A 23,511-nucleotide genomic window follows, 5' to 3' on the forward strand; every position below is an offset into this window, starting at 1 on the left:
ATCCAGTGCAGATTCGATGGGTCAAAAGGCCTCCTTCTGCACTGTAAAGATTCTCTGATTCTGTCATTTCTGCCTTTTTGCTGACATTAACTGTGAATTTATTGTGTGTATCCCTTAATGGCCTTATCCCTACCCTGATTTTTCAGTTTTTATTAATGTCTGCAAAATATTTTACTTTTTAAATATTCCTTGATAACGTAGTTTCCTAGTTTATTTTTCTTCCTAATCGTTTTTTGACTTCTTTCCTAATTTTTTTTACATCTTCCATCACATATATTTAAATGTATGCATGTATGTCTCCATATAATAACATAATATGTTGATAATAATAGATACGGGGAAAGGAGTGGAGCTAATTGGATAGCTCTTAAAACACAATGAGCAGAATGGCCTTCATTCAGTCTGGTTTTGATGTTTGTGTGTATGGCTACACAATATGCATACATATTTTTGTCTGTCTGTCTTTATGATAGTTCAGTGCATACATATATTTATTAAATATATGAATGTGTGATCATATCCATATGTATTATAGACACAGTACAGCCTAGCAACACTATCCCAATTCCAGCCCTTTCATCCCAGAGTGAAGAGTGCGCGTGCGCAGTTGCAGCCTCTCGGAGGCCATGTTTGGTGCTAGTGTTGGGTCGTGATTTCTGAGGGTTCGGGGAAGAAGCTGCCGTTGCCGTGGGTAGGGGTGGGGGGGGGGGGGGTGGTGGCAGGTGGTCTGCGCAGCCAATTCGCTGGAGGCTTTTTCTCTGGGTGTTGTTTTGGATGTGTGTGTTAAATATAAGGGGCGTTTGGAATGAGTGAGAGGTACTCGCACCTCCCGCAGGAAGGTCCCACCAATCCCCCCCACTTGTTTTAGTTCTTGCTGCCCGGCGCCACCATGACTTCCCACTCTCAGGGAAGCTTCGACCTGTCTCGGAGGAACCCGCAGGAGGACTTCGAGCTGATCCAGAGGATCGGGAGCGGCACTTACGGTGATGTTTACAAGGTTTGTGTGCAGTACTCGAGCCCAGGGCGCGCTAGGCCCGGGCGCCGGGGAGCGGTTAAGGAATGGGCGGAATAATCTCTTGAAAGGTTTAGGGGAGGGGGAGTGCTTAGGGTCGGCCTTTGCACCCTCAAGCCCTTCAGGACAGACACCCTCCACCCTATCTGTGCTCCCCACAAGCTGACAAGGTGGCCCTCTCTTCGCTTTTAACTTGGGGTGGGTGGGTGGGAAGCGACTTGTTTATCTCGACTGCTTTCAGCAGCAAGGAGCGACGTGCGCCTTAACTGGCTGCTGCTTGTTAATAGTTAATTGAAAATATTAAGACATATAAGACTTGAAATTGCTGAGAACTTGTTGCTTTTTAATGGCGCATTTGTGGCGTACGCCCCTATTTGTGGAGCAGAAATTTCAGTGTGTGTTAGGCAGTGTAGTTAGGCAGCTATATTACTGGACTAGTAATCCAGAGAGTGCGAGTTCAAATCCCGCTGAAGGTAGTTCGAGTCGTTTTCCGTTTTGTTTTTAAAACCCGGAATTAAGAAGTCGGTATCAAATTAAAAAAAAAAGCAGTCATATTGTTGTCAAAACCCAAATGATGTCTTTAGGAAACACATTTTTCTTCCTACCCAGTCTGACCTATATAGAAGGAAACATTTGAGATTTGATTGAGGTTCACAACATCATGAGGGGTCTGGACAGAGTATATAGGGCGAAACTGTTCCTGTTTACGGAAGGGTCGAGAACCAGAGGACATTGATTTAAGTGATTGGTAAAGAAGCAATGATGACGTGAGGAAAAACTTTTTTACACAGTACACGGTTAGGATTTGGAATGCTGTGCCAGACAGTGTGGTGGAGGCAGGCTCAATTGAGGCCTTTTAGATGAGAATTAGTTAATTATCTGAAGCAAAAAATATTTTTGTAGGGCTATGTGGAAATAGTGGGTGTGTGTGACTAGGTGAGTTGCTCTTCCATGGCACTGGCACAGACACAATGGGCCAAATGATCACCATCTGTACTGTAACCATTCTATGATTCTGTTTAGTGAATATTGCTGAAAAAAGACATTTTGTCGAAGCTTTTCGTTCTTCGCTCATCAGGACAATACCAAGAATACCAATGTCAGAGGAAACCACAAGTTTATACTGTATGAGAAGAGAGTGCTGAATGATTGACAAGTGGACTTTGGTTGAGGTGTTGCCATGGAGAATGCACCAGTTAATGGTGACTGACGGTTAAATGCCAAGCATTGTTTGAAATTTAAATCGGGCAGCTTGACTCTGGCCAAGGCATTGCCCTGAGGAATGGCTATCACTTATTTTGTTTAGCTGAAACAAGTGCAATGTATGTACATGTTCTTTCCATCTGCAAAGAACAGGGCCCTGTGTCTTAATATATGTAGCTTCCAGTGTAAGCAAATGCTCCACACTGCGAGTCTGACTGATGATCTTAAATTGGTTGTCAGTGTAATTCTTAGCACACTGAGGCACTATTTAGCAAATGCAGTCCAATTGTGAAATCACATCTAATATTGGGCACTGTTTTGAGTTTTGCAAGCACGGGCTGGTTGGGTATGGTCTGAACTTGCCCATTGTGAACAGTGGAAGCGACATGCTGTTTAATATGATCTGCCAGTCTTTGGGATGTACAGCCTATATACCTAGAATTATAGGTTTATAGAAATTCATATACCTACCACGTTACTCATTTGTGTGATAGGCAGAATGTCTTTTTGGTTTGATGGCATCATCCTATTAGTGGCGACTACCACTTGTGTTGCTACTGCATAGTAGCAGTGTGAAACTGCTAGCTTCATCTGTTGCTCAAATTTTTGAGATACCTTGCCCTTCCAGGGCAATCTGAGGTAGACTGGACACTCATCCTGATGAATGCAAGACAAAAAGCTTCAACAAAATGTCTTTCTTCAGCAATACTCAAGTTCTGTACTACCAAACAACTATTCTATTTTATTCTGTGGTACACTACTCCAAACCTGCAACAACGTTGTCAACTCTGAACTGCCTAGCTGGCCATTGTTGTCAAGGCAACTAGGTATGGACAATAACAGCTGGCTATACCAGCGATGCTTGCATCCTGAGCATAAGTACATAAAATAACGAACTCCAGGAAACTGTGGTGGGAGTGACTTATGTCATTATGTACTCCATGTTTTTATTTGTTAGAACTTATGAGTTACAAATATCATAGCTTTTCTCCATCCCCCACCTTCATTTAAAATCAATAACAAGATTGAATCTGTTGAGTAACGTGACTGCCACTTAAACCATTACACAACTGTGCTAGAGGTCTCCAAATTGGTCAAGTTTTCAGGTTGCCTGACTTGTCTTAGGAATTCAATAGGAATCTTAAACCTCAATTAAGTAATCAGATAAATATTTTGATAGCTGGCCAGGTTCTGAACTGATATTTTTATAAATGTTTATTGAGCAGTTTGCAAAACAGCACTAAATGTATGGAGTCCCTTCATGCTGATTTTTATATATTTACATCGTGCTATGGTTTCAGTACAAACTCATTAATAAAATCAAAGTTGGTTTGAATATTAGTCCATAAATATTGCTACTCATTTCTGTATTACAGACATTGCCCATTGCTCCTAAATGGGTTCCGATTAAATAATTTATTACCCTCTGTGTTTGGCTCGTACCTTGGATGTGTATCAGATGTTGGTCCTGTCCTGCTGCTTCTGTATCACCTCTGTGCTCGCTGTGTTGTATTCTGATTTTACCAACAAATAAATTTGACACTAAAAGATCAGGAACACTACAATTTACCGTTGGTGTTATCTGTCATTGCAGCAAATTCTTGGCAGTGAGGAGTGCAGTACCCCTACGCCATTAAATATAGGAAGTTGGACACATGGTGCAAGATTGTTTGGCAAAATCTTTGCTGCTCTCTCGCACATATTTAAAAAATCTTGGTGTGCTTGCACTCTGGGTTTGGTTGTCACTTTGTAGCTGCATTCCTAACTTTGGAACAAAGTGCCTTTTTTAAAAAAAAATCTTGCCCACTTTGAGAATTTTTTTTGGTGGTTTGTTAACAATGTGGATCGTTTGCAAAGGAAGTTTTTATGGGCATTTAAGCTTTTGTAGAGGAATCTTGCTTAATTGGGACCTGTGTTAGTGATGCCACAAAGGCATTTGGAAGATTCATGTGGTCTTATTCTGCTGTTTTCCTTTGAGTAAAAGTAACTTATTAGACATTACAGAATGTAGTTGACAAACATGTTGCACACTGATTGCAGTATAGAGAGCAGAGGATTTGAAATAACGCATTGCAATATTGCATTAAGTTTGAAGATGCAACTGGTTGTTCATTACCTGCTCATATATTTTAAGAATATATCTCATTCAGGCAGTGGTTTTAAATAGGTTTGTGTAAAATTTCCTCTCCACAAATTAATGTTCTACTCTGTTCGTCAAAATAGTTTAAGAATGGTGAAAGAGAGAAACCAGGATGTTATAGGCCTATTAGTTTAACGTCAGTTGTAGGGAAGTTACTTGAGCCTGTTAGGGACAGTGACTGAGCATTTGGGCAGACATGAGCTGATCAGAAAGATCCAGCAAAGATTTGTAAAGTGCAAGTCATGTCTAATGAACCTAACAGTCACTCACCATCCTGACTTGGAAAAATATCGCTGTTCCTTCACTGTCGCTGGGTCAAAATCTTGGAACTTCCTTCCCTAACAGCACTGTGGTGTACCTACACCATATGGACTGCAGTGGTTCAAGAAGGCGGTTCACCACCACCTTCTCAAGGGCAACTAGGAATGGGCAATAAATGCCAGCCATCCAGCGAAGCCCACATCCTGTGAATGAAAAAAAAAAGGAAAAGTTTAAAAGAGTGAGGTGGTAGATAAGGGAATATTTATGAATGTTATGTTATTCATATGGACTTCGAGAAAGCATTTGACAAACTTTCAAATAAGACACTTGACAAAAATGAAAGAGCATGAGAATGGAGGCAACTTATTGGATTGGAAATTGGTTAGGAGATGGGAGACAAAGTAGGGATAATGGGTGTATACTCAAATTGCAGGATGTGACTAGTGGTGCCCCCAAGCACCTGTACTAGGGCCACAGCTTTTCACTATGCGTATCATAATGTGCCATTTATCTAAGTTTATTGATATTAAGTTGGGTGGTACAGTAGATGGAAGCAGAAAGTTGCAAAGGGATATTGATGGGTTATATGAGGGGACAGATCTGTGGCAAGTTGAAGTCAGAGTGGGAAAGTGTAAGGTCATCCACTTTGGACCTAAGAAAGATAGATCAGGGTACTTTCTAAAATGGTGAGAATCTTTAGAACTGTGGTTGAGCAGAGAGATTTAGGCGTTCAAGTACAGAAATAACTAAAAGCTAGTGATTAGGTGCAAAAACTAATATTGGCTTTTATCTCGAGAGCTGGAATATAAAGGGGTGGAAGTTACATTACAGCTATACGGAGCATTGGTTAAATCCATCTGTAGTGCTGCATTGAGTTGCTGCCCTCAGGAAGGATATATTGCCTCTGGAGGGTTTGCGATGCAGGTTCATCAGAATGATGCTGGGGCTAGGAGAGTTAAATGAAGACGACAGAATGCATAGACTAGGCTTGTATTCTCTTGAACTGTTTGGATTTAGGATGATTTAATAGGGTAGATTGATCAAAACTATTTCCTTTCCCTGGTGGGATCAGAAAGTAGTTTTTCACACAAAAAGCTAGTGGAAATCTGGACTCTGTCCCTTAGAACTGTAGAAGCAAGATCAATTGAAAATTTAGATACCGAGATGGATAGATTTTTATTACGTGGTATGAAGGATTATGGGACCATAGCGGATAGGTAGATAAATTAAGATACAGATCAACCATAATCTACTTGAATGACTGAAGAGACTTGAGGGGCTGAATGACCTCCTTTTCCTGTGTTTCAGTCATTAATCTCTTTGGTAAATTGTATAATCAGAAGAAGAAATGAAAGGTAGTAGAGAAAATCCTCAGGATTGATCTATTTGTGTTTTGTAGAATAATGTGTGCTTTGCATGGTGTAATTGTACAATTCTTGAATTCTTTGTAGGGCAATGCAATGCACACCCTCCCAAAAAGTATAGATTTATGGAAGCATAATTTCACAGGGTGGTTACGCCATTTAGTACCTCGCCTAACTGAGTATTCCTGATGTCGAAGGCTGAGCAGTGTGTATTGGCAAGCTATTGCTCAAGCACCTGCAAACCAACGGGGATTATTGGATAGCAATCAGGGATATGATTGTTGCCCGATTTATTATATTTACTTCTATATTATTTGCCTCATTATCCCAGGGATTTAGGGGGAAATTATAGTCCTAGCTCAATTCAACTAACATGGCAAAGTTGTGACATATTGGTATAAATGCTTAGTTCTACACATAGCCGTGATTCATTGAGCCTCCTGAGTCATGCTTTTTTGAAGGGTGGGGAGAATGGGATTTATGAGTGATATGGGGCAATATAACTTGTCGTATTTGATATATAGCTAGAGGAAAAAGATGCTAGGGCCTGTAATGCATTTTCAGAAAATGTAGTTAAGTAGGGATAAAGGTAGGGTTAATAAGAATAACGTGCCCAAATTCCTTTTATTTGCAGAGAACAGGTCCCTGTTTATGTATGTATGTCATTTATAGGAAGTGTAAATGAGCCATATTATGAGCTTGACTGGTTGTCTTAAATTGGTTGTTAGTGTAGCACAAAAGATTGTGGTTGTTGGAGGCCAATCATCTCAATTCCAGGACATCTCGACAGGAGTTCCTCAGGGTAGTGCACTAGGCCCAACCATCTTCAGCTGCTCCATCAGTGACCTTCCCTCCATCGTAAGGTGGATATCACTGGGGATGTTCACTGAAGATTGCACAAGTGCCATTTGCAACTTCTCAGATATTGAAGCAGTCTGTGCTCTAACACAGCAAGACCTGGACAATATTCAGACTTGAGCTGATTAGTTGCAAGTACAATGGCATTACCAAAACTGAATCTTTCAACATCCTGGGGAGGGTCACCATTGACCAGAACTGAACCAGACCAGACAAATATATAATGTGGCTACAAGAGCAGGGCAGAGGCTGGAAATTCTGTGGTGTCTAACTCATTTTCTGATTTTCCTAGAGCCTTTTCACCATCTATAAGGTACAAGTTGGGAGTGTAATGGAATATTCTCCAATTGCTTGGATGAGTGCAGCTTTGACACCATCTAGGACAAAGCAGCCTGTTTGATCAAGACCCCATCTACCATCTTGCAGATTTACTCCCTCCACCCCTGGTACAACATGACAGCAGTGTGTACCATTTACAAGACGCAGTGCAGCAACTTGCTAAGCTTCCTTCAACAACACCTTCCAAACCCATGACCCGTACCACCTAGAAGGACTAGGGCAGCAGATGCATGAGAAAACCACCATCTGCAAGTTCCTTTCCTTGCCACATGCCAATCTGATTTGGAACTATATTGACGTTTCTTCAGTCATTGGGTGAGAAACCTGATAAGTGTCAGAGGAGTAGTAGCCGAAGCCTGAATGGGATCTGGCAATGACAAACAGCCTGTCATCATGGCAGCGTGACAGCTTGGGCATGGAATATGAAGCCAAGTGAGATGACTTCAGTGAGGTGGGGGGTTGTGGGGATGAGGTTGCTGGTGGAAGGAGCCATTTTCTGTAAGCCAGACTTCAGGCAGCCACAGGGTTGACTGACTTGAACAGCCTGGGTGCTTGAACAAAGAGGACTGAAATCACAAGAGAAGCAATGTTTTGTAACAGGCCAGTAGTTGGAAAGCCACCAGGAAAGTTAGAGACAGTGAAAAAGGAAGATGGAGTGAATGAGGTGGGTGAACTAGCTGGATGGGGTCAGTAGTTGAGGTCGCTGCTTTGGAAAAGATTGCAATGTATGTTGTGATGGACATGGCAGGGAATGCTGTGGCAGATGGAACAGGGGTGGTATCCTTCTTGAGGGATATGAGCCTTGAGTGGCTGTAGGGGAAGGAATAAGCAGTTTGTACAAATGAATAACAATAGGCATTTCACCCTCCCAAACTTAGTTCGCCAATTCGTTAAAGTACATAACATAAGCAGGAGAAGGCCATTCAGCCCCTCAGACATGCCCCGCCATTCAGTTAGATCAAGGCTGATCTGATCTAGGCCTTAACCCCTCTTTCTTGCCAGCTCCTCATAGCCCTCAAATCCCCGATATTTCAAAAATCTATCTACCTCCTTAAATACTTTCAGTGACCTTGTCTCCACAAGTCTGAGGTAGAAAATTCCAGGCATTTACTACCCTCTGAGAAGAAATTCCTTTGCACCTCAGTTTTAAATGAGTGCCTCCTTATTCTGTAACTATGTCCCCTAGTTTGAGATTCCACCGCCAGTGGAAACATCTTCTCAACATCTACCCTGTCAAGCCCCCTTTTCAGTAAGATCACCCCTCATTCTTCTAAACTCTAATGAATAAAGGCCTAACCTGTTTAGCCGTACCTCCTGTAATTGCCCTTATTTAAGTTGAGGATGCTGGCCTGAGACCCGAGTTGCTTGGCCTCAAACCGAATTTGAAATTCTACCATGTTGTGATCGCTACCCCCTGGAGGATCCTTAACTACGATATCTCTTATTAATCCCTTCTCATTACTGGATGTAAAATAGCCTGTTACCGGGTAGGTTCTGCAACGGTATTGCTCTAAGAAACAATCCCTGATACACTCTACAAATTCATCTTCCATGTTACCCCTGCCAATATGATTTGTCCAGTCACTATACAGATTAAAATCGCACAATTGGAGGACCCTTCTTACACGCCAACATTATTTCCAGATTTATACTTTGTCTTACAGTGAGGCAACTTTGGGGAGCCTATAGACAACTCCCATCCGTGGCTTCTTCCCCTTGCTATTCCTTAATTCCACCCAAACTGTGGGCAGGGCCAGCTTCCAATGTGATGTTGACGTTTCGAGTCCTCATGACCCTTCGACAGAACGAAGTAGAAAGAAGGGTTGAAGGGTCATGAGGACTCGAAACGTCAACTCTTTTCTTTTCCACCGATGCTGCCAGACCTGCTGAGTTTTTCCAGGTAATTCTGTTTTTGTTTTGGCTTTCCAGCATCCGCAGTTTTTTGTTTTTATCCAATGTGCTGTGTTTTTTAAACCAACGTTAAAAGGTGGCGGAAACTCTAATTTTTGGGTATAACCTTGCACTTAAAATTCCTCAACTTTTTATGCTGATTTGGCCAATTTCAGGTGAATTCTATTGGCATACATAGTGGAAACTAACCCGATGTGTTCAGAATTTTCTATTTATATTTGGTTTATCTGAAAAAGAAACACTGTCATAGTTTGGGCCCAAATGAATTTTATTTGTTTTTCTTTTGGTGGGGCGGAGGGGGGCGTGGTTTAAAGTATGTGCAATTGGGGGAAGTTTGGAAATGCATGAGACTGACAGCAAGAGGTGAATCAACGAATGTTGCTTTTTGGTTGTAAGTACACGTGCGCTGAGGACATGAAGGCATGATTGGTTACAGTTATGATTTTCCGTGTGGCCAAGTAGCCTGCTATCATTCACTGTGCTTCCATAAAGTAAGGGCATTCTTGTCACAGTCAAGTGACATTTTTTTCAAAGATACTTTGCCATCTTGACTGTCAAATTATACATTTTTTTTCCTAGCTATAACACTGCTCAGTAATAAAATACTTAATTGCATTTAGTTAAAATTAATTTTCCTGGTGTTTTTCCATCTGTGTAGTTTATAAATCCTAAATATGCAAACTTCCTTTCCCCAAGAAAATGGAATTGTAAATCCTAATTCGCACCCCTGTGTGGGCAGACCCCTATCTACTTCTGTCTTGGCCTTCACCTCTTGGTCCTCGGACTAATGGGCACTAGCCCCTCCCTCAATTTCACGTTGGTAGCAGAATATTTATTGTTTTGATTTTTTTCTCCAGAACTCCCTCACTAAACCTTTTCTTTTGCTTTCTGTATTTTCCCTATTTTTAAAATCCTCCTTAAAACCTATGTTTTTGAACATTTTTCTGAGCACGTCTCCTGTCATCTGGCTTGTCTCTGTCTCTACGAATCACCTTTGGACATTTACTATGATAAAGGTGCTATATTAGTGCGAATTTTTTATTGGTGCACATTTCAACCTGCTCTCTTCTCCCCTTCCCTTAATGGATTACATACTTTATGGACATCTTATATAAAGACGTAAGTTTAGTTTTGTGTATCTATATATTTTATGCTTCTGCATGCATATTTTTAGTGTCGTAGTGCAAGCTATAATGTAGAATTTCCCTCTTTTATATAAACAATTTTCATTTATATAGCATCTTTAATGTAGTAAAACACCCATATAACCAAAAAGACATTCATCTCATTAACTCTTTTGTGCAATAACAGAATCAGAATAAATGTTTTCAAGAGTAGATAGGAAGATAGCATCAATGCAAGATTTTGAGGTTTCATTCTTTGAATGCTAGGAATAGTGTAATTAATATTCCTCCATTTCATAAGAGCAGCTAACCTTAGCAAAATTTAAACTTTGGAATCAGCTTTTGAACTTTATTAGCCTGTTTCAATGAATTTACCACATCAGCACTACTGCCATAAATAATCCTTAAATTGGAGCTGGATCAAAATTAGCTTATTCGTTCAAGTTATGAGAGCATGAAACTTATTCAGATTCCCATTTTACTTTCGAAAGATGCAATCAGTCTTCCAAATATCTAGCAAAAATACTTCTGTAGTAATTTGAAATAAAATACCCTTTTAAATGCTTGATGTAGAAAGCTGTAACCTAATCAAAGGGTTTAAATGACTTAGTAAATAGTGAGAGCTAAGCTTAAACAATTTATAACTAATATTTGGTTCTGTTAAACCCTTTAATTCATTGTGATATGAATAATCTATTAAAGGTCTTAAGTCTCTACACATTTCTTGTCAACTTCTACCAATTCTAAATTCCAATTTTATGATGGAATTTGACCCTGTAGACTTGTCACACTGCAAGAGGTGATTCTGTAGTGTCTCAGTTTTGTGTTCCAGCTCCTAAGCCTGTTGCAGAGAAACCCTTAAGCTCCAAATAACTTTGCTTCCCACAATGCTGAAAGTTTTGCTATTTAACTGTAACAACTTAAAACAAAAATAGAGACAGCTTATATGACTTTAAAATGACTGAATTATGTATGTGGTCCTTGGCCTTATTTTTGCTCATCTTTTAGCAGTTCCTCTAGAATTCTATTCAAGATTGATTCTACACAATATATAATACATTCCAGATACTTTTATCTGTATCAAGTTGCATGTTATATTTTACTGTTTCAGTGAATGTACTGTTTTTTTAAGAGAGATTTTGAACAAGCTTTATATTTTGAAAAATAAAACATAAGGCAGCAATACTCACTTGTGCCCTTGTTTATTCTCTCATTTTACTCCCTCGAGGATTTCTGACTTTACTCGATGTTTTTCATTAGATGTCATACTGTACCAGTAACAAATGATGGGATTGGGTTATGGAGGTGTGTCTTACCATGTATTAATACTGTGTGTTATAAAATGAAACCTTTCCTGCACGCAGTTCAAATGAAAAAAGTTGAGTTTATAGAGACATTTTGCCATTAAATAATTGAAGTCTCCAGGTAATTTAGAATCATGAATAGTGGAAAATGTGTGCCAAAGCTTGAAGAGTGTTCAGAGGGTTGAAAGGATGTTCAAACTGTTTCAATGGCTTGAGATTAAAGTGCATCAAAATGGAGCTACTGTATTTACCTTGTGTGCTGTGTTGTGGCATGACTAGAAGTCTGGTACAATTGTTTACAAGTTACTCCTCGGTGTTAATTTTAACTGTTTCAGCACAAGCAATTTATTTTAATGAATTTTTGTTTCCAAAAAAAACTCAAAATTTTTGTCTTATCTGCAAATTGAGCAATGAATAATGGCTATCCTCAATTGTTTCTGTGCATTTGCGCTCCTAGTGGCTGTAATTTGCAGAAAATCACTAAGCCAATGTTGAATGTAACAGTTCTTCTCCAAGAAATATCCTGCCAACTGCAGCAGGCTCTTGTGCATAGCAGTATGAGCTGCATGGCCAGTTACACTGGGGGCTGCATTCCAGTGCCATATCATCCTGACCTCCTTGGCCATTCTAACTATAGCATTATTATTTTGGTTTGGGTTGAGTTAGGAATCAAATCTTACTTCTCAACAATGCAGTGGAGAGTTTGTTTGAATTTTGTGGCTCATATTTTGGAGATCTCCCAGAGATAGGTTTGCCAGAATTTCCTTAAGTAAAATAGTAATGTTGAAAATTCAAGTTACTGCAAATGCTGGAAATCTGAAATAAAAAGGGAATGCTGGAAAACGCTCAACAGGTCAGTATTTGTGGAGAGAGAAACAATTAACATCTCAGATTGTTGACCTTTCTCAATTAAGAAAATTCTGTCATCACAACCCTCTCCCTCATTACTGCATCATTATTTCTTAAATGGTTTCAATTCTGTTCACCACTAATTTCTCTGGAAGTTCAATCATTGATCATTCATGAAGAACTTTGTCAGTTATTTTACGATTTGGGCTGCCCTCATGCATGCAAATGACGCTTGGTTTGCCATCATTGATGCATTTGGGAGGAAGCTAGATAAGTGAAAGACGAAAGGAACAGAGGATATGTTGATGCATTGAAAAAAAGTGAGATGAGAGGAGGCTCATGTGGAGCATAAACGCCAGCATAAGCCTTGTAGAGCCAAATGGTGCATTTCTAAATACTATGTACTCTTTGTCCTGTTCTACTCTTGCAATTTAATATGAAGTAATATTCTAGGTTTAGGTTATTTATTCCTTGAATTGTTGTGAACCTCTAAGAACACTTCACAGCCACATTCTCTTGGGCCTCAGTTGTTTGACAATATCAACCTGGCTGCTGTTTCCTGCATTGCTTCTAGATGTCATTTTTGGGTTATACTAAGGAATCCAATGACCATATACTGTAGATGTTGGCGTATAAATCAACCTTTGAAGCTTTAAATTCTATCCAAAAATGGGGGTCAGTTTATACACCGAGTATAAAAGTGGGTGTTCACCATCTTTGCCGTTCGCCACGTGGTTTTGCTCTGTGTGGGTGTGTCTTAAATTCCTAAGCATCTTCGCAGCATAGTCTATATCACGTGCTTGATGATCCCTTGTGCCCATTTATAAGGTGCCAGTAATGAAGTCATTGATTTGTGGGGTGAAACATTGAGGCTGACTGCTAATGAGAGTATAGCATGTCATGGCTGAAAAGAGGGGTCAACTTATATGCTGACTATGCAAAAATGTGATTTTTTGGGATGAGAAAATGGTGTTATCTTACACAATAGGTTGATTTATACGCCACAATCTACGGTAGACCGCAATTCTGACAAGATGATTGTCATTCAAGTTCGGAAGGAAATTCTAAATAAAAGGCCTGTATTTAAAATTTTATGCAAACATGTTCTCTTAATAGATAAAAACATAAAACTGCGGATGCTGGAAGTCCAAAACAAAAACAGAATTACCTGGAAAAACTCAGCAGGTCTGGCAGCATCGGGCTGAAGGGTCATGAGGACTCGAAACGTCAACTCTTTTCTTCTCCGCCGATGCTGCCAGACCTGCTGAGTTTTTCCAGGTAATTCTGTTTTTGTTTTATGTTCTTTTAATGTCTCCACGATTATTGCAAATAAATTTGGTGAAGAAGGAAAGATACAAAAAAGAAAAGATTGAACTATATATTTCTGTGGCTTTTTATATAAAAAATAATGTGATCATACTTGTAGTAAGAATGGCTTTCATATATTGCAAAGATTTTATTTATGTAATATTTGTGTAATGGTTAAGAATACTAGTAATTTGAAGTCATGTGTATATATATTTTAACTTGTGTAAGTTAATAAAATGTTTTATTTGGTTTAATGGAAAACCTTGCGAGCTGGTGGTCTGATTCCTGAATTTAGGATTTTTAAATAACTCCACTTTACCAACTGCATCGGTCATAACATACTACAGTATATCTGCTAATTAACTTTCACAGATAAACAACTTAGAGATACATTAGTAAAACTAAAAGACAGTTCGTTTCAGAGCTAAAATGAACTAGGTTTCACCAGTTGCATGAATCATAAAAGGTAAGACGACCTTTTTGGGAAACAATTTAAAAAAAAAAACTTATTTTGCTACCTTTGGGTAGATCTGCTTCTGCATTCTTTTGCCGGTAATTGCCCATGGGTTCCCCGTCCCTTGAAATAACCTAATTTCCAACTCTAAGCAATGCCTGGGAACATCTGATTGCAATACTATCAATAAGTGCTTTTGTTTGCAGGATGTTGTCTTCTGTAAATTGAACATAATACAGTCGTGGCCAATGGTATCCAAATATTTTCTTCAAGGTCGTCTTACCTTTTATGATTCATGCAACTGGTGAAACCTAGTTCATTTTAGCTCTGAAACTAATTATCTTTTAGTTTTACCCAAGTTTTTATATATATATATATATATATATACACACACACATGACTTCAAATTACTAGTATCATAACTTTTAACAAATTCCCAAACTATTCTCCATTAAGGTAACAGCAACCCATAGACTTAACCAAACACCAGGCAAAGCATTTTCACCTTACGATTCAAGATGAGGTTATTTTCACTGTGGAGGCTTGCAGCTGCCTTTTGATCTTACTTTGCCTCTGCCCTGCACACCTGAAAACTACTGAAGTTATACCTACCACCACTGAACTCAAATTCTCATCGTCTCACCAGTCTCTTTGAACTTTACTTTTTAACAATGAAACCCCATTCATTGTACCAATTTATTATTAATATAGACATATTGCTTGGTAGCTGCTAGAAAGGCGTCAAGTTTTCAACTCACTTGAATGTTCTATTCCAAAAATGCAAATGCACCCTATCTCTTTTACATATCAAAACTAGTACATATCAAAACACCCAGATTGGCTGGCTTTAATCCAATTAAGAAATACCCGCAGACTAAATCTCTATTTTAAAAGAAAAATATTTTCCCAAATATATACATTAATAGCTTCATGACAAGTACATACTATTTGAACTGTTATTATAATGTTTATTTTTGCTTTTTTAATATAATAGGAATTTAATGTGAATTAAGTTTGGACTAGGGGAGGCGATGGTGTAGTGGTATTGTCGCTGGACTAGAGAGACCCAGGGTAATGCCCTGGGGATCCAGGTTTGAATCCTGCCATGACAGATGGTAGAATTTGAATTCAATAAAAATCTAGAATTAAAAGTCTAATGATTATGAAACCATTGTCGATTGTTGTAAAAACCCATTTGGGTCACTAATGTCCTTTAGGGAAGGAAACCTGCTGTCCTTACCTTGTCTGGCCTACTTGTGACTCCAGACCCACAGTGATGTGGTTGACTCTTAAATGGCCTTTGAACAAGGGTAATTAGGGATGGCCAATAAATGCTGGCATCGTCAGCGACACCTACATCCCATGAATGAATTTTAAAAAAAAGTTTGGACTTGCTTGAATTGACTGATTTCTGAGTAAAGAGTTGTGCCTCTTTCCAAAATATATTTATTCTTCTGACTCAAGTTATTGAATAATACAGTGAGTGGGAACTTTTCAAATTGGTATACCTGCATTTGTAAAATTCATCTGTTCATTCAAATAGTGCTGCAAAAAGCATAATATTGACTTTCCTGTGCAGTATTGAAATGGCAAGTCTGACACCTGTAATACAATATATAGATTTAAAGTATTTTACACTTCTAGGATATTTTTTCAGTAGAAAATTTTACAATTTTACTCATTACAGCTTGGTATTGTTTAACAGTAATTTCGAAGTACTTAACATCACCTTACTCGCATTGATGTTCCAACATGCTATTTCAGAGCGGTAGGATGTGGCTTTCTGCTTGTGGTTGTCCATGTGGTGAATTGTTAATTTTGCCTGTGTAATTGAGGGAGGAGTATAAAAGTGCAGGTGCATCCCTCATAGAGAAAATCTATCGTAAAAGCCATTTTTCAGTTTTCTTGCAGAGACCCTTTTTCAACCTTGGCTCAGTGGTCACACTTTTGCCTCCATATCAGAAGGATGTGGACTCAAACTCAGCTCCACTGATTTTGAGAGCACGTATTATAGGCTAACATTTCAGTGCATTATGCAGGGAGTGCTCCACTGTCTGAGGTTTGTCTTTTGGATGAAATGTTAAATGAAGGCTCGGCCTGCCTTCCTCAGGAGGACTATTCGTAAAAGAACAAGGGAGTTCTTTGGTTGTTTGGTCAATATGAATATCTCAAACAACCTTGGTCATACACCCAGTCACCAACTCCACTAATATCTACTTCATCCCGAGATCCCTGTCTTTTTGTGGATTCTCGCTCATCTCCCCATTTCTTGCTCTCTCCAAGCTCACCTTGTCCATGACCCATCTTCTCCCTTAATTCTCTTCCCATCTAATTCTTGAGCACCTAATGCCCCTTCCTAACTTCTGTGCTAACTTGTTTTCTATCTGAGCCCTGTCCCTTTCCTGATCAAAATCTCAGTGATTACCCCCCTCAAAAAAAAACCTTACCCTAATCTATGTTCTTTTCAACTCTAATCCCAACTTCAACCTTCCTCTCTTTAAGGTCTTGCAATATGTTGATTCTTTGGGTGCACCATCCACCAAATCTTGTTGAGCCCTCTGGCCTGGCTTCTGCCATTCTCGCAGCTACTTATCCTTTGCCACATTCTTAACCTTCATTTATAAATTCTTCCAGGGTCTTGCCTCGAGCTCTGCAGTTTCCTCCAACATACTATTCCCTCTGAAATATGCCATGTCTCTGATTTTGGTCTTCTGTGCAATCCCTCCGTTCGACCAACTATTGATTGCAGACTCTAACTGCCTCAGTTTCTCCCTGTACATCTCATTCTTTGTGCTCGCTTTCTTGCTCCTCAAAACCTATTTCTCAACCAGCTTAATTTTTTTTTTCTTTATTAGTTTGGCACCCCTGTGTTTATTTGTACAGCAGTTTGGGATAGTTCTCCATGTCAGAGACACCATATAAATGCATTTTTCTTCAACTCCATTGAACTGTTTGACTCAATAATTTGTCTAAGCTATTTTTTCCTCATGCTGTTATTTGTGCCCACTGTTTAAATAAGTGTTCAACTAATAACCAGAGAATCCTAACACATGCTAAGTAATTCCTACATTTTTGACTAGCCTTACAGAGAACACTATGGTAATGCAGTAGATGTAATTTTTCTGGGTTTTCAGAAGGCCTTTGATAAGGTGCCCCATAATAGACTAATGAATAAGGTGAGAGAATCTGGAGCCAGGGAACAAATAACAGAATGGATTTCTAGCTGGTTTTAAGACAAAGCAGAGAGTGGGAGTAAAGGGTAGTTACTCAGAGTGGTTGAAGGTGTGTGTGTAGGTGTGTGTGTAGGTGTGTGTGTAGGTGTGTGTGTAGGTGTGTAGGTGTAGGTGTGTGTGTGTAGGTGTAGGTGTGTGTGTAGGTGTGTGTGTAGGTGTGTGTGTAGGTGTGTGTGTGTAGGTGTGTGTGTGTAGGTGTAGGTGTGTGTGTGTAGGTGTAGGTGTGTGTGTGTAGGTGTAGGTGTGTGTGTGTAGGTGTAGGTGTGTGTGTAGGTGTAGGTGTGTAGGTGTAGGTGTAGGTGTGTAGGTGTAGGTGTGTGTGTGTAGGTGTAGGTGTGTAGGTGTGTAGGTGTAGGTGTGTAGGTGTAGGTGTGTGTGTAGGTGTAGGTGTGTGTGTAGGTGTAGGTGTGTGTGTAGGTGTGTAGGTGTGTGTGTGTAGGTGTAGGTGTGTAGGTGTAGGTGTGTAGGTGTGTAGGTGTAGGTGTGTAGGTGTAGGTGTGTGTGTAGGTGTAGGTGTGTGTGTGTAGGTGTAGGTGTGTGTGTAGGTGTAGGTGTGTGTGTAGGTGTGTAGGTGTGTGTGTAGGTGTGTGTGTAGGTGTGTGTGTAGGTGTGTAGGTGTGTGTGTAGGTGTGTAGGTGTGTGTGTAGGTGTAGGTGTGTGTGTAGGTGTAGGTGTGTGTGTAGGTGTAGGTGTGTGTGTGTAGGTGTAGGTGTGTGTGTGTAGGTGTAGGTGTGTGTGTAGGTGTAGGTGTAGGTGTGTGTGTAGGTGTAGGTGTGTGTGTAGGTGTAGGTGTGTGTGTGTAGGTGTAGGTGTGTGTGTAGGTGTAGGTGTGTGTGTAGGTGTAGGTGTGTGTGTAGGTGTAGGTGTGTGTGTGTAGGTGTAGGTGTGTGTGTAGGTGTAGGTGTGTGTGTAGGTGTAGGTGTGTGTGTAGGTGTAGGTGTGTGTGTAGGTGTGTGTGTAGGTGTGTGTGTAGGTGTAGGTGTAGGTGTAGGTGTGTAGGTGTAGGGGTGTAGGTGTGTAGGTGTAGGTGTGTAGGTGTAGGTGTGTAGGTGTAGGTGTGTAGGTGTAGGTGTGTAGGTGTAGGTGTGTAGGTGTGTAGGAGTGTGTGTAGGTGTGTAGGTGTGCGTGTAGGTGTAGGTGTGTGCGTGTAGGTGTAGGTGCGTGTAGGTGTGTGCGTGTAGGTGCAGGTGTGTGCGTGTGCAGGTGTGTGCGTGTGCAGGTGTGTGCGTGTGCAGGTGTGTGCGTGTGCAGGTGTGTGCGTGTGCAGGTGTGTGCGTGTGCAGGTGTGTGCGTGTGCAGGTGTGTGCGTGTGCAGGTGTGTGCGTGTGCAGGTGTGTGCGTGTGCAGGTGTGTGCGTGTGCAGGTGTGTGCGTGTGCAGGTGTGTGCGTGTGCAGGTGTGTGCGTGTGCAGGTGTGTGCGTGTGCAGGTGTGTGCGTGTGCAGGTGTGTGCGTGTGCAGGTGTGTGCGTGTGTAGGTGTGTGTGTAGGTGTAGGTGTGTAGGTGTGTGTGTGTAGGTGTGTGTGTGTAGGTTGTGTGTAGGTGTAGGTGTGTGTGTGTAGGTGTAGGTGTGTGTGTGTAGGTGTAGGTGTGTGTGTGTAGGTGTAGGTGTGTGTGTGTAGGTGTGTGTGTGTAGGTGTAGGTGTGTGTGTGTAGGTGTGTGTGTGTAGGTGTAGGTGTGTGTGTGTAGGTGTAGGTGTGTGTGTGTGTAGGTGTAGGTGTGTGTGTGTAGGTGTGTGTGTGTAGGTGTGTGTGTGTGTGTAGGTGTGTAGGTGTGTGTGTGTAGGTGTGTGTGTGTAGGTGTGTGTGTGTAGGTGTGTGTGTGTAGGTGTGTGTGTGTAGGTGTGTGTGTGTAGGTGTGTGTGTGTAGGTGTGTGTGTGTAGGTGTGTGTGTGTAGGTGTGTGTGTGTAGGTGTGTGTGTGTAGGTGTGTGTGTGTAGGTGTGTGTGTGTAGGTGTGTGTGTGTAGGTGTGTGTGTGTAGGTGTGTGTGTGTGTAGGTGTGTGTGTGTGTAGGTGTGTGTGTGTGTAGGTGTGTGTGTGTGTAGGTGTGTGTGTGTGTAGGTGTGTGTGTGTGTAGGTGTGTGTGTGTGTAGGTGTGTGTGTGTGTAGGTGTGTGTGTGTGTAGGTGTGTGTGTGTGTAGGTGTGTGTGTGTGTAGGTGTGTGTGTGTGTAGGTGTGTGTGTGTGTAGGTGTGTGTGTGTGTAGGTGTGTGTGTGTGTAGGTGTGTGTGTGTGTAGGTGTGTGTGTGTGTAGGTGTGTGTGTGTGTAGGTGTGTGTGTGTGTAGGTGTGTGTGTGTGTAGGTGTGTGTGTGTGTAGGTGTGTGTGTGTGTAGGTGTGTGTGTGTGTAGGTGTGTGTGTGTAGGTGTATGTGTGTAGGTGTAGGTGTGTAGGTGTAGGTGTGTAGGTGTAGGTGTGTAGGTGTAGGTGTGTAGGTGTAGGTGTGTAGGTGTAGGTGTGTAGGTGTAGGTGTGTAGGTGTAGGTGTGTAGGTGTAGGTGTGTAGGTGTAGGTGTGTAGGTGTAGGTGTGTAGGTGTAGGTGTGTAGGTGTAGGTGTGTAGGTGTAGGTGTGTAGGTGTAGGTGTGTAGGTGTAGGTGTGTAGGTGTAGGTGTGTAGGGGTGTAGGTGTGTAGGGGTGTAGGTGTGTGTGTGTAGGTGTGTGTGTGTGTAGGTGTGTGTGTGTAGGTGTGTGTGTGTAGGTGTGTGTGTGTGTAGGTGTGTGTGTGTGTAGGTGTGTGTGTGTGTAGGTGTGTGTGTGTGTAGGTGTGTGTGTGTGTAGGTGTGTGTGTGTGTAGGTGTGTGTGTGTGTAGGTGTGTGTGTGTGTAGGTGTGTGTGTGTGTAGGTGTAGGTGTGTAGGTGTAGGTGTGTAGGTGTAGGTGTGTAGGTGTAGGTGTGTAGGTGTAGGTGTGTAGGTGTAGGTGTGTAGGTGTAGGTGTGTAGGTGTAGGTGTGTAGGTGTAGGTGTGTAGGTGTAGGTGTGTAGGTGTAGGTGTGTAGGTGTAGGTGTGTAGGTGTAGGTGTGTAGGTGTAGGTGTGTAGGTGTAGGTGTGTAGGTGTAGGTGTGTAGGTGTAGGTGTGTAGGTGTAGGTGTGTAGGTGTAGGTGTGTAGGTGTAGGTGTGTAGGTGTAGGTGTGTAGGGGTGTAGGTGTGTAGGTGTGTAGGTGTGTGTGTGTAGGTGTGTGTGTGTAGGTGTGTGTGTGTAGGTGTGTGTGTGTAGGTGTGTGTGTGTAGGTGTGTGTGTGTGTAGGTGTGTGTGTGTGTAGGTGTGTGTGTGTGTAGGTGTGTGTGTGTGTAGGTGTGTGTGTGTGTAGGTGTGTGTGTGTGTAGGTGTGTGTGTGTGTAGGTGTAGGTGTGTAGGTGTAGGTGTGTAGGTGTAGGTGTGTAGGTGTAGGTGTGTAGGTGTAGGTGTGTAGGTGTAGGTGTAGGTGTGTAGGTGTAGGTGTGTAGGTGTAGGTGTGTAGGTGTAGGTGTGTAGGTGTAGGTGTGTAGGTGTAGGTGTGTAGGTGTAGGTGTGTAGGTGTAGGTGTGTAGGTGTAGGTGTGTAGGTGTAGGTGTGTAGGTGTAGGTGTGTAGGTGTGTGTGTAGGTGTGTGTAGGTGTGGTGTGTGTAGGTGTGTGTGTAGGTGTGTAGGTGTAGGTGTGTAGGTGTAGGTGTGTAGGTGTGTGTGTGTAGGTGTGTGCGTGTAGGTGTGTGCGTGTAGGTGTGTGCGTGTAGGTGTGTGCGTGTAGGTGTGTGCGTGTAGGTGTGTGCGTGTAGGTGTGTGCGTGTAGGTGTGTGCGTGTAGGTGTGTGCGTGTAGGTGTGTGCGTGTAGGTGTGTGCGTGTAGGTGTGTGCGTGTAGGTGTGTGCGTGTAGGTGTGTGCGTGTGCAGGTGTGTGCGTGTGCAGGTGTGTGCGTGTGCAGGTGTGTGCGTGTGCAGGTGTGTGCGTGTGCAGGTGTGTGCGTGTGCAGGTGTGTGCGTGTGCAGGTGTGTGCGTGTGCAGGTGTGTGCGTGTGCAGGTGTGTGCGTGTGCAGGTGTGTGCGTGTGCAGGTGTGTGCGTGTGTAGGTGTGTGCGTGTGTAGGTGTGTGTGTGTGTAGGTGTGTGTGTGTGTAGGTGTGTGTGTGTGTAGGTGTGTGTGTGTGTAGGTGTGTGTGTGTGTAGGTGTGTGTGTGTGTAGGTGTGTGTGTGTGTAGGTGTGTGTGTGTGTAGGTGTGTGTGTGTGTAGGTGTGTGTGTGTGTAGGTGTGTGTGTGTGTAGGTGTGTGTGTGTGTAGGTGTGTGTGTGTGTAGGTGTGTGTGTGTGTAGGTGTGTGTGTGTGTAGGTGTGTGTGTGTGTAGGTGTGTGTGTGTGTAGGTGTGTGTGTGTGTAGGTGTGTGTGTGTGTAGGTGTGTGTGTGTGTAGGTGTGTGTGTGTGTAGGTGTGTGTGTGTGTAGGTGTGTGTGTGTGTAGGTGTGTGTGTGTGTAGGTGTGTGTGTGTGTAGGTGTGTGTGTGTGTAGGTGTGTGTGTGTGTAGGTGTGTGTGTGTGTAGGTGTGTGTGTGTGTAGGTGTGTGTGTGTGTAGGTGTGTGTGTGTGTAGGTGTGTGTGTGTGTAGGTGTGTGTGTGTGTAGGTGTGTGTGTGTGTAGGTGTGTGTGTGTGTAGGTGTGTGTGTGTGTAGGTGTGTGTGTGTGTAGGTGTGTGTGTGTGTAGGTGTGTGTGTGTGTAGGTGTGTGTGTGTGTAGGTGTGTGTGTGTGTAGGTGTGTGTGTGTGTAGGTGTGTGTGTGTAGGTGTGTGTGTGTAGGTGTGTGTGTGTGTAGGTGTGTGTGTGTGTAGGTGTGTGTGTGTGTAGGTGTGTGTGTGTGTAGGTGTGTGTGTGTGTAGGTGTGTGTGTGTGTAGGTGTGTGTGTGTGTAGGTGTGTGTGTGTGTAGGTGTGTGTGTGTGTAGGTGTGTGTGTGTGTAGGTGTGTGTGTGTGTAGGTGTGTGTGTGTGTAGGTGTGTGTGTGTGTAGGTGTGTGTGTGTGTAGGTGTGTGTGTGTGTAGGTGTGTGTGTGTGTAGGTGTGTGTGTGTGTAGGTGTGTGTGTGTGTAGGTGTGTGTGTGTGTAGGTGTAGGTGTGTGTGTGTAGGTGTAGGTGTGTGTGTGTAGGTGTGTGTAGGTGTGTAGGTGTGTGTAGGTGTGTAGGTGTGTGTAGGTGTAGGTGTGTGTGTGTAGGTGTAGGTGTGTGCGTGTAGGTGTAGGTGTGTGGGTGTAGGTGTAGGTGTGTGTGTGTAGGTGTAGGTGTGTGTGTGTAGGTGTAGGTGTGTGTGTGTAGGTGTAGGTGTGTGTAGGTGTAGGTGTGTGTAGGTGTGTGTGTGTAGGTGTAGGTGTGTGTAGGTGTGTGTGTGTAGGTGTAGGTGTGTGTGTGTAGGTGTGTGTGTGTGTGTGTAGGTGTGTGTGTGTAGGTGTAGGTGTGTGTGTGTAGGTGTAGGTGTGTGTGTGTAGGTGTAGGTGTGTGTGTGTAGGTGTAGGTGTGTGTGTGTAGGTGTAGGTGTGTGTGTGTAGGTGTAGGTGTGTGTGTGTAGGTGTAGGTGTGTGTGTGTAGGTGTAGGTAGGTGTGTGTGTAGGTGTGTGTGTAGGTGTGTGTGTAGGTGTGTGTGTAGGTGTGTGTGTAGGTGTGGGTGTAGGTGTGTGTGTAGGTGTAGGTGTAGGTGTGTGTGTAGGTGTAGGTGTAGGTGTGTGTGTAGGTGTAGGTGTAGGTGTGTGTGTAGGTGTAGGTGTGTGTGTAGGTGTGTGTGTAGGTGTAGGTGTGTGTAGGTGTGTGTGTGTGCGTAGGTGTGTGTGTAGGTGTGTGTGTAGGTGTAGGTGTGTGTGTAGGTGTGTGTGTAGGTGTAGGTGTGTGTAGATGTAGGTGTGTGGGTGTAGGTGTGGGTGTAGGTGTGTAGGTGTAGGTGTGTAGGTGTAGGTGTGTGTAGGTGTAGGTGTGTGTGTAGGTGTAGGTGTGTGTGTAGGTGTAGGTGTGTGTGTAGGTGTAGGTGTGTGTGTAGGTGTAGGTGTGTGTGTAGGTGTAGGTGTGTGTGTAGGTGTAGGTGTGTGTGTAGGTGTAGGTGTGTGTGTAGGTGTAGGTGTGTGTAGGTGTAGGTGTGTAGGTGTGTAGGTGTGTGCGTGTAGGTGTGTAGGTGTGTGCGTGTAGGTGTAGGTGTGTGCGTGTAGGTGT

General features: G+C 42.4%; 1 protein-coding gene across 9 annotated transcripts in view; it reads left to right on the forward strand.

Moving 5' to 3' along the window:
• The first annotated feature begins 725 nt into the window (after positions 1 to 725).
• Positions 726 to 23,511, forward strand: part of map4k3a (mitogen-activated protein kinase kinase kinase kinase 3a) — a 304,817-nt gene continuing 282,031 nt past the window's right edge. For all 9 annotated transcript variants that reach the window (XM_041213479.1, XM_041213499.1, XM_041213517.1 and 6 more), the window contains exon 1: positions 726 to 997. In XM_041213479.1, the coding sequence (XP_041069413.1) occupies positions 890 to 997 (108 nt within the window). In that variant the 5' untranslated portion in view covers positions 726 to 889. The remainder of the gene's footprint in view (positions 998 to 23,511) is intronic.

Source organism: Carcharodon carcharias, chromosome 2 (assembly GCF_017639515.1).
Source record: "Carcharodon carcharias isolate sCarCar2 chromosome 2, sCarCar2.pri, whole genome shotgun sequence".
NCBI lineage: Eukaryota > Metazoa > Chordata > Chondrichthyes > Lamniformes > Lamnidae > Carcharodon > Carcharodon carcharias.